At 37.2% G+C, this 11,666-nt stretch overlaps 1 protein-coding gene across 2 annotated transcripts in view; it reads left to right on the top strand.

The window, feature by feature from the left end:
- Positions 1-9,059, top strand: part of SNAP23 (synaptosome associated protein 23kDa) — a 45,467-nt gene extending 36,408 nt beyond the window's left edge. For both annotated transcript variants that reach the window (XM_006778044.2, XM_006778045.2), the window contains exons 6-8: positions 5,111-5,269; positions 5,996-6,140; positions 7,728-9,059. In XM_006778044.2, coding sequence (XP_006778107.1) covers positions 5,111-5,269; positions 5,996-6,140; positions 7,728-7,793 — 370 coding nt within the window. In that variant the 3' untranslated portion in view covers positions 7,794-9,059. The remainder of the gene's footprint in view (positions 1-5,110; positions 5,270-5,995; positions 6,141-7,727) is intronic.
- Positions 9,060-11,666: the final 2,607 nt, after the last annotated feature.

The following is an 11,666-nucleotide window of genomic DNA, read 5'->3' as shown; positions in this document are numbered from 1 at the left end:
AGAGAGAGAGACAGACAGACATCGGCTTGAGAGACACATCAATTAGTTGCCTACCATTATGGCCCAGGATCAAATTGCAGCCCAGGTATGTGCCCTTTATTGGGAATTGAACCCAAGACCCTTTGGTTGGTGGGCCGACATTCCAACCACTGGGCACACCAGCCAGGGCCTAAGGGGTTTTAAATAGGTTGATCTTTTTAGAGAATTGCTGTCCTATTGCTGATTCAATGTAAGTGAATTCAGGCTAAATCTATCTCTTTCTATAGACTTTGATTTCAGCATCCTATCTTTTATTAAGTTTTCCTACTCCTTTCTGGCTCCAGAATCAAGATTTTCTCTATTAAAGTGTTGCTTGTAATACTTTGAATTCCCCACCATTTAGGTCATTACCAAATTGAGGAATTAATTGCCCAATCCAGTTATCTTAAATGTCATTTGGAACAAGGTGGGATATGAATTTAAAATGTTACCAATATTTAGTATCTGCTTTTTTAAAATAAAGGTTCCCCCCTCTTTGTATATGTTACGACCTGTTCCATAATTCCTAATATGTCATGTGTTAGTTTTCTATAGTTTCATGTTAAATTAATATGGAGCTAACTAATCTTGGTTTTTATGAAAGTTAACCCTCTAGTCAGACTACTGTTTACTATAATGTTTCACTCCTTCATTTTGGATCTTTATGGGAATTATGAAGACTGTGGTTAAGTGTTAGAAAATTAAGTATTTGATTTTCACCGTTTTTTTCTTGGTCTCCTTTTTCTTCTTCCGTGTAGTCTGATCATCCAAACACACACACACACACACACACACACACACACGAGAGAGAGAGAGAAATACACATAACCACTATAATTGGTATTTATTTTACCCCTTTTCTCCTTGATATAAAAGAAATTTGGCTAATATTTGGCTTGCTTTTTGCTAATCAGTTAGTACTAATGCTGACAACCAAAACTAGAAAAAGAAACTGTTAAAGTTATTTGTTCTTATCTTGATACTTGTTTTCTGCTTCTATAGATCAGAATCTAATCCCTTAAATTAAATAAGGGATATTTTAAATTTTTATTTCAAACCTGTCATTTTTCAAGGAGATTTATATGGGGGAAAAATGGTTAAAGGTTATTAGACTTCTTAAACTGATAGAGTTCTTAATTGCATTAAACTCACAAATTTGAGTAACATTTTATCATGAAGTCTAATTTCTTCCAAGAGGGGCTATAAATTTTATTATGTAAAAGAGTTCTGTTGCAGATCAGAGTCTTTTTAAAAATATGTTTTTATTGACTTCAAAAAGAGGAAGGGGGAGGGGGAGAGAAAGAGAATCATCGATCTGCTGCCTCCTGTACACACCCTACTGGGCATGTACCTTGACCGGGAATCGAACCGTGACCCCCTGGTTCATAGTCACTGCTCAACCCTGAACCATACCAGCCAGGTCAAAACCATTATTTTTTACTGTAAACCAAAACATCCTGGGCCTAGATGTCTTGTTATGTGAACATATGCCAACTATATTCAGCTACTTATAGATCTCAAAGCTAGGGAATGTTAATGGGCCAGAAGAGTAAACATACTAATTGGTAATCTGTGCAGTTTAAAGGCATGAACTGTTAACTAAGGATCAGGTTGAGGTTGAGGTTGAAGCCAAAGAATGAAATTTTTTGTCTAATGCTTTACAAAGCAATTTTGCATCCATTATCAACAGAACTTTTCATAGCTCTGTGAACTATGTATTGTTATTATCTTAGTTTTACATAAAACTCAAGAGATGGAAGTTTGCTTGAGGTTTTACAGCTACTGAATGTCAGGTTTGGGATTAGAGTTCAAGTCAATTTACTGCAAATCTTGTAGCTTTTTAGAAAATATATTTTTTCTATTTTTTTTAAATATATTTTATTGATTTTCCACAGAGAGGAAGGGAGAGAGATAGAGAGCCAGAAACATCGATGAGAGAGAAACATCGACCAGCCGCACCAATGGTGAGAGAGAATCATTGATTGGCTGCCTCCTGCACACACTCCATTGGGGATAAAGCCCAAAACCTGGGCATGTGCCCTGACCAGGAATCAAACTGTGACCTCCTGGTTTATGGGTCGATGCTCTGCCAGCTGAGCTAAATCTTGTAGCTTTAAAAAAAAGAAAAATTTCTGGTTTTTACCTTTACTTCCCTCTAGATCAGGGATGGTGAACCCTTTTTCTGCCAAGGGCCATTTGGATATTTATAACATCATTCGCAGGCCCATACAAAATTATCAACCTAAAAATTTGGTCAAACATTTAATTAACTGACTCCTAACGCCTTGGCAGGGCCAGACCAAATGATTTCACAGGCCTTATACAGTCCTCGGGCTAGACATTCCCACCCCTGCTCTAGATTAATTCTTCAGTGTCAATATATAGAAAAACAAAGACTATTACGGAAATCTAAAATACTTCTTCTAAAACAGATTGTAAGTCCCTTGGAACAGTGTTAATCTTCCCTGCCTGGGTAGCTAATGACCTAAAACAGTAACAACAAAAAATTCCCAGGCTTCATACATATTGAAGCAGAATTTTTATAGTGTAACCTGTGCATCTGTATGTTCAAACCATCCAGGTACTCTGGTGCTCAAATTAGGAGAATATTACCTTTAAAGCATTTAAGACCCTTTGTAAGAAGACAAATTAAATTAAATTAAAACCATTATTATTTTTATTAGTTTGGCAGCTACCTGACAATGCCCTTAAAAATTGGTAACTTTCAAAGGTGTTCTAATTTGGTGGGAGAAGCTCCAGGGTAATATTGGCAGGTGGCAGGATCATGAGCAACTAGAAGGTATTACCCAGAGTGGAGGTGCTGAAAGAGAAATGGACCTATCACAAGGGTGAAGATATGAAACCAACAGCATTTAAAAATCACTTCTTCATAAACATGCAACCTGTTTAAAAATAAACATGACAATCCGATGCAAAGCTGTAAAAAGAAAAAAATTCAAAGTCAGCTTTTTGTATCATTTCTCCTTGCTATTAGAAGAACATCTTCAGAGATCCATTCCTCTTAAAGGGATAAGGGTTTAGTAACCAATCTGATTCTTCATTTATAGACTGGCTTAATTGAACCTCATTCATATCATGTTAAATCAGTTTGTTTGCATCTTATGCCCCTTATATCTAATTGTGAAAGGAAGAATTCTAAAAAATTTAAGGAATTTCAAATATTATCTCTTAAAGTTGAGAAGGAGGTTGGAACATGTATATATCTCCTGATAGACCAAGAGCCCACAAGTCCTGTTTTAATACATAAAGAGTAGACTTTCAGAAACATGGTGTCAATATTTAGTGACTTATGGATTCCAGCCCTCAGTCTTTGACCTTTTCTACAATCTGACATGCTGATAAAAATCCCACTTATATTACTCTATTATAATATATCTGGTTATTCACTTTCTGAAAAACTAATGTTTATTTTGCTTACTAGCTATTACTCTGCTTTAGAATTTTGCCTGAGATCCACCTTATTAACAAAGAATACATGTAAATCAGTTTCACCAAACTAACAGATAATTATACATTTAAAAATATATAATCCCACCTTGTTCCAGGAAAGATTTATCATAGCTTATTATTAGACAAAGTAATTAATAAAACATAATAGTATACATTGCAAATTAATTGTGAGAATTTAAAGTGGAACCAGGAAAGGCACTTTGAGAACTAGCTCTTTAGTGTTCATAGGTTTGTTTACCTTTTCAGTGCCTCTTATCAAAAAAGTAATAGTACTCTTTCTTTAGCATTAATGATTAAGGTCCAAGATCTAATTCTGTGTTTGCAAAAAATGAATCCTCACATGCCTATTAAAGAAGGAGCCACTATTTTTATAGAATATCTCCTCTGCTTCTGTAGTTTCAAAACTTCCTCATTAACATATTATGTGGAATAAATCAGAGGCCAGTATTATAGCCATATTCTGCTTTGCTTACGTATATAGAAAAAAACTAAAATTGTATGAGTGAAACTGTACCTACTCAATCAGTAAAACGTTTTATTTGTGTTATTTTTTTGTAATAGCTATTTTTTCTTTTCTTTTTTAAAATTTATTGATTTCAGAGAGGAAGCGGGGAGGGGGAGAGAGATAGAAACATCAATGATGAGAGAGAATCATTGATCTGCTGCCTCCTACTTGGGATTGAGCCAGCAACCTGGGGCCCAATGACTTCTTGGTACCTGGGTTAATGCTCAACTGCTGAGCCACTAGGTCAATAGTCAACTGCTGAGCCACACCCGGTTGGGCTGTAATAGCTATTTTAAAGTCACTTAAGTATACCATTGCTATTTATACCAGTTTGAGTAGTAAATCCCTTGGTAAATTCTGGCTTTGGCTGATTTTTGCTATTTCGGTTACATCGAAAGCCTATGCTTTTATTTTTAAGAGGCCTGGATTTAGGATTGTGGTTGTTGTTTTTTTAATTAGAAAAAGTAAATTCTTAAATGAAAAAGTCCTAAACCAAAGGATTTATACCTGGTACCAGTTTGGCCAAGATTGCAACTTAGAAGTAATTCATTACTTTCCTTTATGATGTTTGTTAAGAAATCCTTTTTAAAGTTTTAGTGCAAATTTCTAACTTAATAAAACTGATAAATTGGAACTGCTCTGGTTCAAGTAAGGGGCATTTGGGGTCTAAGTATTGCCTACTCAGCCTTTTTACTCTTCCATCCCTCATCAACCTCTGAGATGCCACCAAGGAACCTCTTAAGGCATCCCAGAACACTTTGCCTAAGAACACTTTTTTCCTGGTGTCCATTAACCTCTTTTCTGGAGAGTGTCGGTGGCTGAGGGAGCCTAAAAAATAAAAATACATTTTGTTACTTGCTAACTGCTTAATGAAGATTTGGTGGAAGCACTTGAACTTTAAAAAAAAAAATTTTAATGTCAGTGGACATTAAAATTCATCTTTATTCCTATGCCTTATTGTGATGGTTCAGAGTACAGATAATCTAGATTTAGCTGTATGTATGTGGCTATTATGGTAAGGGTACAATGGTCATCCTGAAGGTAACAAGCACTAATCATTACAACTCTCCCTCTCCTGCTTTTTGGGGTCTCTCTGCACTCCTGACTCTTTTATAGGACAAAGAACTTTGAGTCTGGTAAGGCCTATAAGGCAACATGGGGAGATGGTGGAGACAACTCTTCCAGCAATGTAGTATCTAAGCAGCCAGGCCGAGTAACAAATGGCCAGCCTCAGCAAGCAGCCACAGGAGCAGCCAAGGATGGATACATTAAACGGTATGCCAGCTCCTTTCAATGCTTTTATCCCTCTCCTAAATGAATGGCTCACTGAGGAAGATGGGTATAGTTATACATGAATCCTAACTCATCAGTTAGAAATTGCATTTATTTCATTTTAAAATCAGCCTTCTGACAAAATGTTGACTGTGGTATATCGGCCTTCAATTATGGATTTTTCTTTATATTTTTCAGCACTTTCCAAATTACTGATGTAAGATGTAAATAAGAAAATGTTTTAAAATGTATCCTCTAGAGCAGTGGTTAACCAAATCCCTATAAGAATAGCTATAAAGAGTCAGATAATAAATATTTCAGACTTTGCAGGCCACACAGTCTTTGTTGCAACTACTCAACTTTGTTGTAGGAAGGCTTGTTAAAACACAAATTGCTGGGATCTACTTCCATTCTGTTTCAGTAGATCTGGAATGGAATGTAAGAATTAGCATGTTTTGTGTCTAAGTTTCCAGGTTATACTGGGAGTCACACTTTGAGAACCACTGTCCCAGAGTTGTTACTTAATTGTCTCTTACATAGCTTTAAGACACTTGCTCTCTTTTACTAGTCTTTCCATTTTTACTATGGAATGCTTCTAATGTAACCTACGTTTTCTTGGATCTAACACTGCTTAAAGTAATTTTGGTTGCTTGTTTTTATGCAAACTAAATCCAGACTGAGTCCATTCAGAATTCATCAAAAACTGAATTAACTATCTTTTTGTGATAGTATAACAAATGATGCCAGAGAAGATGAAATGGAAGAGAACCTGAGTCAAGTGGGCAATATCCTAGGAAATTTAAAAAACATGGCCCTGGACATGGGCAATGAGATTGAGGCTCAGAATCGACAAATAGACCGGATCACAGAAAAGGTAAAAGTTTCTTAGTACCATCGGAAAATGAGACATCTAGTAGAGTGTTTTAGTAATGGATATTTGGACCCTGTCCTCACCGGTGTTGAGTTTTGATGAAGCAGCCAGTTTTTGCACATTGAAAAACAATAGCTAAGTTCTTCTTTTGCTTATGACAATTGGTTCATTTTGAAGCCAAGAACTTGGAATGAAATGGTTTCATTTAAAATTTTACACATGAAGCTTAGAATCTCTAACCTTTCCCCCGAATGAGCAAGTTAGCTTTTGGAGTTGTTTTTATTGTTGTTGTTGTTAAATAATAAATTAGTAAGTTCCTGAATTCTCATAAGTCCCTAAGGTAAAAATCAGTTCTGCAGAATGGATCATGTGGAATGGGCACACAAAATAAGAGTCCTGTAATGAAAAAGGGTGATTGCTTTTCATTTTACTTCATATAATGTAAAAGACACTGCAAGTGAAATTGTGTTCAATGTTTTGATGTGTCTTATCTAAATGCCGTTCTTATTCGTTGTTACTTATTGAAGTATCAGTGTACTTTAAAGCATAGGGTAAGTTTTTAAGCTTGACTCACTGTGGAGTCACTTAAAATGGATTTTATTGAAGCAAACGATGCTTTCAAAGGGGTTTAGGCTACATATTACCCATCATTTTAATTCATATATTGATGTGGCTGTGGTAATACATCTGTTCTAAAGGTCTTGGGGAAGGTTATTTCAATCTCTGTGTTAGACTTAGGATAACTCCAAATGGGATTCTATGATTCCGTTCAGGGGACTCCCACAAGGTCAGATCAGTAGCAGAGAAGAGCATTCTTATATTTTGTTGCATCTAAATGCCATTGATTATAAGATGTATCCCAGTTTCAGACATGTTAAACTGTAAAAAAAATGTAGAATTCATGAAATACTGGCAAGTTACCCTAGCTGGTTTGGCTCAGTGGATAGTGTCCCCTGCAGACTGAAGGGTCCCAGGTTCCATTCCAGCCAAGGGCACATGCCCAGGTTGCTGGCTTGATCCCCAGTAGCGAGTGTGCAGGAGGCAGACGGTCAATGATTCTCTCTCAACATTGATGTTTCTATCTCTCCCTCTCCCTTTCTCTCTGAAATCAATAAAAGGATTTTTTTTTAAAAAAAATAAATACTGGCAAGTTCTGTTACACCTTCATCATATTTATACACCCAGTTTTTTCCAAATTAATTTGATATTGTCAGTTCTTGCCCAAGATGAATTTTGTAATGTGACTTCAATTGTTTCCTGAATTTCCTGAGTGTATCGATTACTCCAAGTGTATGAAATTTAACTTTCTTAATGTTTTTTTAAAAATTGATTTTTAGAGAGAGAGGAAAGGAGAGGGATAGAGAGATAGAAACATTGATGAGAGAGGAGAGAAGAACATCATTGATTGGCTGCCTACTGAGGATCGAGCCCGCAACCCCAGCATGTGCCCTGACCGGGAAATGAAACAGCAGTCTCTTGGTTCCTGGGTTGATGCTCAACCGCTGAACCATAGTGGCCAAGCTGGAATTTAACTTTTATTAGATTAACTTACCTTGTGAAGTAATGCTGGTGTCTTTTTTTTTTTTTCAGGCTGACACCAACAAAGATCGTATTGAAGGTGCCAATGCCAGAGCAAAGAAACTCATTGACAGCTAAAGTACTGCTGTACTTCTTTACCATTTGTTCACTTATCTAGCTCTTCCTTCAGAGTCATTGCCTTTTCAGAGTTCGAAATTTGGGTTCCACACTCTTCTAATTAGGAGATAATGTGGAAGAGGGGCAAGGAGTCACAGCCCCCCACAACCCCCCGTTTTTTATTTTCTCTTTTTTCCTTGAGGGTAGACTGCTGCTCAGCCTTCCTTCTAATATTTTCTTTCTCAGTTTATACTCTTAGCTTGGCTTTTATACATCATATATAGCATTGTTTTTCACCCTCCTCATTTACTGGAGTAGGTTCTTGTGCTTTCATGATTTGGAAGCATTGCCAAAGACAGCCACGAAATAGGAAGCTGGGGACAGGGGTGGGGGAGTGCAAGGGGGAGAAGCAAGAGATAAGAGGTTGTTACCTCAGTAAAACCTTCAGGCCACAAAGCAATAAGTTGCATAGCCGCAGTTAAGATCTAGTTGGGTTTAGATTTTAAGTTGCAGTTATTGCCAATTTAGGCTATTACTTGGTTTTGGAGCTTTTATATATACAATATTTTTGTTATACATCACAACTTTGCAACCTCTGCTTCAAAAAAGAATGGGATGAGTTTTCTTAAAGTGAGTTTAATTCCTGAACTCTTGATGATTCATATATGTACGTAGAGTCTGTGATCACATTTCATATTGCACCATACAGGAACAAATGAATGCCTTTTTATTTTCATATTATTAGTATCATGGTTCTAATTCAAGCCTATTAACCTCATAAATTTGTCATTAGTCTTTGAAGAAAAATATTTAAATGTGTATTGTAACATGAGAATTTCTATCTAAAGCAGGGCTTAAAATTTTGGGGGAATGTTTGACAAAATATTTCACATGATTTCAGATTTACCTCAATGCCAAGAATTATGTTTAGATAGGAAAATATAAACTTGTTTTGATCTCAGGTAGAAAAATCATTAGATTTTTGTTTTATGTAGATTTAGACTTTAGAATTCTGTTTAACTAAAATTGATTTGGAAAATTATGCCTTTGTTTTTATTATTGATGATTGCACTATCATTCTTTTAGCCTTGTGTATTGAACTATGTTCAGAATCACACTTGTTTAGATCCTGAACAGTGTTATAAGAATCTGATTGGTATTTGTCACCTTTATTTAAAAGCTGGCACCTGTACACATCAAAACTATTAATGTGGTTTGGTTTGACCGATAACCACTGCTTGATCCTTACAATTAAATTTTGTAACTAATGGAATTGTTCTTTCAAAATAGGTGTGTTTCTATGACTTTTTTGAAGGGGGGGGCAACGATTTCATCAGCTCTTATGTAACAAATTGAGTAAAGGAAAAGGTCCATAAATCAAGAAGCACTCGCAAGAGAAAGCACCTTTACCATTTTTATTGGAAGTACTGGAGGACTTTCCATTCTATGATTTGTCATGAGGTACATGTTAATCATTACTAGTCTTTTACTCATTTGAGCTTCAATACACTAATGACTGAAAGGATGTGCCGCACCAGCACGGCCAAGAGTGAACCTCAGTGGGGGCGGCTGAAAGGCTTAGAAAAGACAGACAAGAGAATGAAAGCTGGGTCTCGGTGGGAGGCTGCTTCTCTGAGAGACAGCGCCAGCGCCCACAAGCCGTGTCTTTATTTTATAGCAGATGCTACCAGGCAAAGTAAGGGCGTGGTCAAGATGTTTACAACATTCTCGTGGGTTTCAATCCTACTCAAGTACATGCACCTGAACTCTATCAAGCCCACATCACTCAGGCACATGGGCCACGTGTTTGGACCATAGGTTCAAGCTTACAACTACAGCTGTTGGCTATAATTGTGCTGGGAAGGCCCTGCCCTCCAAGCTGGGACTTGGACGTGGCAGTGAGAGGGCTGTGCCCTCTCATCAGTCCAAGGCTCGAATCTGTCCAAACACTGTAGCTGCTCCCCACAAAAGGATAGTTTTTATGAGAGAGAACTACAGCCCACTTGAGAAGATACAGTTGCCCTAGCGGTTTGGCTCAGTGGATAGAGCGCTGGCCTGTGGACTGAAGGGTCCCAGGTTCAATTCCAGTCGAGGATATGTACCTCGGTTGCAGGCTCAATCCCTAGTCCTGGTGGGGCGTGTGCAAGAGACAACCAATTGATGTGTCTCATATGGATGTTTCTCTCTGTTTCTCCCCCTTCCTTCCTCTCTCGAGAAGTCAATGGGAAAATATCCTCAGGTGAGGATTAAAAAAAGAGAGAGAAGATACAGTTAACATGGGAATGAAGAGGAAAATAATTTAAAGTGAGATTCATTTAGACCCTATGTAATAGAAATGCTCCATGATGAAGAGAGTAGTTTGGCAGGTGATGGTACATGTGTAAAATAAGAAGGTATAACACACTGGGGATTGTGCTGTACCTAAATGCCCTTCCTAAAAGCATTTAATTTTTTTTAACAATAAGCTCTCCATATTTTCAGTCTTATCCCATATGGTCGTGCCTTTTTTTCTTCAGTTTTAATTCATCCTTTATTACCATTTCAACCCTAGATATTTTCATGTCATGTGTGGATTGTGAATATTCCCTTAACTTAAATTTCTACTTCCCAGACATCCTATACCGAATTGTACTTGGAATTAGTTTCTATTTGTTTCTTTTGATGCTATTTTCTTTTTTTGTTAATCCTCACCTGAGGATATCTTTTCCATTGATTTTTAGAGAGAGTGGAAGGGAGGGAAGGAGGTGGGAGGGAAAAACATTAAATGTGAAGCGAGATACATCAATTGGTTGCCTCCTGCAACCCAGATACGTGCCCTTGACCAGGAATCAAACCAGTGACCCTTCATTGCTGGGGCCAACGCTCCAAATACTGAGCAATGCTGACCAGAGTTGCTTTTAAAAAAAGTATTATTGATTTTTAGAGAGAGGAAGAGAGAGAGAATGAACATCAATATAAGAGCAAAACATCTATCAGCTGGCCCATGCACAACCTCAACTGGAGATTGAGCCTGAAACCCCAGCATGTGCCCCGACTGGGGATCAAATCGGCAACCTTTTAGTTCACGGGACAATGCCTAAACAACTGAGCCACACCGGCCAGGCAAATGCTATTTTCTTCAGGTCACTCTCTTACTAGAATATTAAGTTACCGTCGTCAGATTTATATTTCTCAGATTGATATCTAAGTTCCTTATTTTCCTTTTTAACTTTGTATCTGATGAAAGCTTTCCATTTCTGTACAACTTGCTAAATTCTATTTTAATATCTTACAGATGAAATAAATGGCGCCATTTATTAAATGCTTACTGTCATGGGCACTGTGCTGCCTTCTTATGTATCTTTTCACTATATCCTCCCAACATACCTGAAAGGTAGGAGGCCCATATTACAGATGAGAATAAATTGCTCTAATTCATAATGAGAATAAATTGCTCTAATTCATAAAGCTACTAAATGACAGACTTTGGATTCAAACCAGGGTCTTTCTCATTCCGAGGCCTATAATCTTTTTTTTTTTTTTTTTACTTTGGGAGGGGGGATAGGTTTTATTTATTGAGCACCTAACTCTGTGCTGGACAAAGTCTCTGCAAAGAGATTCTCAAGAATTGCAAGGCCTATAATCTTATTCAGTATTCTACACTGACTTCCACCCAAGCCCTAAAAGAATGTAGATGACTTAGGGCTGGTGGCCAATAGAATGTGGGTCTCCAGACCACAAGTCAACCTACTTTGTTGGTTCATTTTTAAGTCTAAATGCTTGTGTACTGTAACTTTGGATATATTACTTTAAATAGTACCTGCCATCAAGTAGTTCAGTCTAGCAAGAGACAGATGGATACAAAATGTGAGAAGTGCTATTGTAACAGATGGAGGAGCAGTTAACGACTTAGAC

The sequence above is a fragment of the Myotis davidii genome, unplaced genomic scaffold (genome assembly GCF_000327345.1).
Source record: "Myotis davidii unplaced genomic scaffold, ASM32734v1 scaffold46, whole genome shotgun sequence".
Lineage (NCBI taxonomy): Eukaryota > Metazoa > Chordata > Mammalia > Chiroptera > Vespertilionidae > Myotis > Myotis davidii.
The sequence above is the reverse complement of the archived record's forward strand: the minus strand, read 5'-3'. Positions and strand labels throughout refer to the sequence as shown.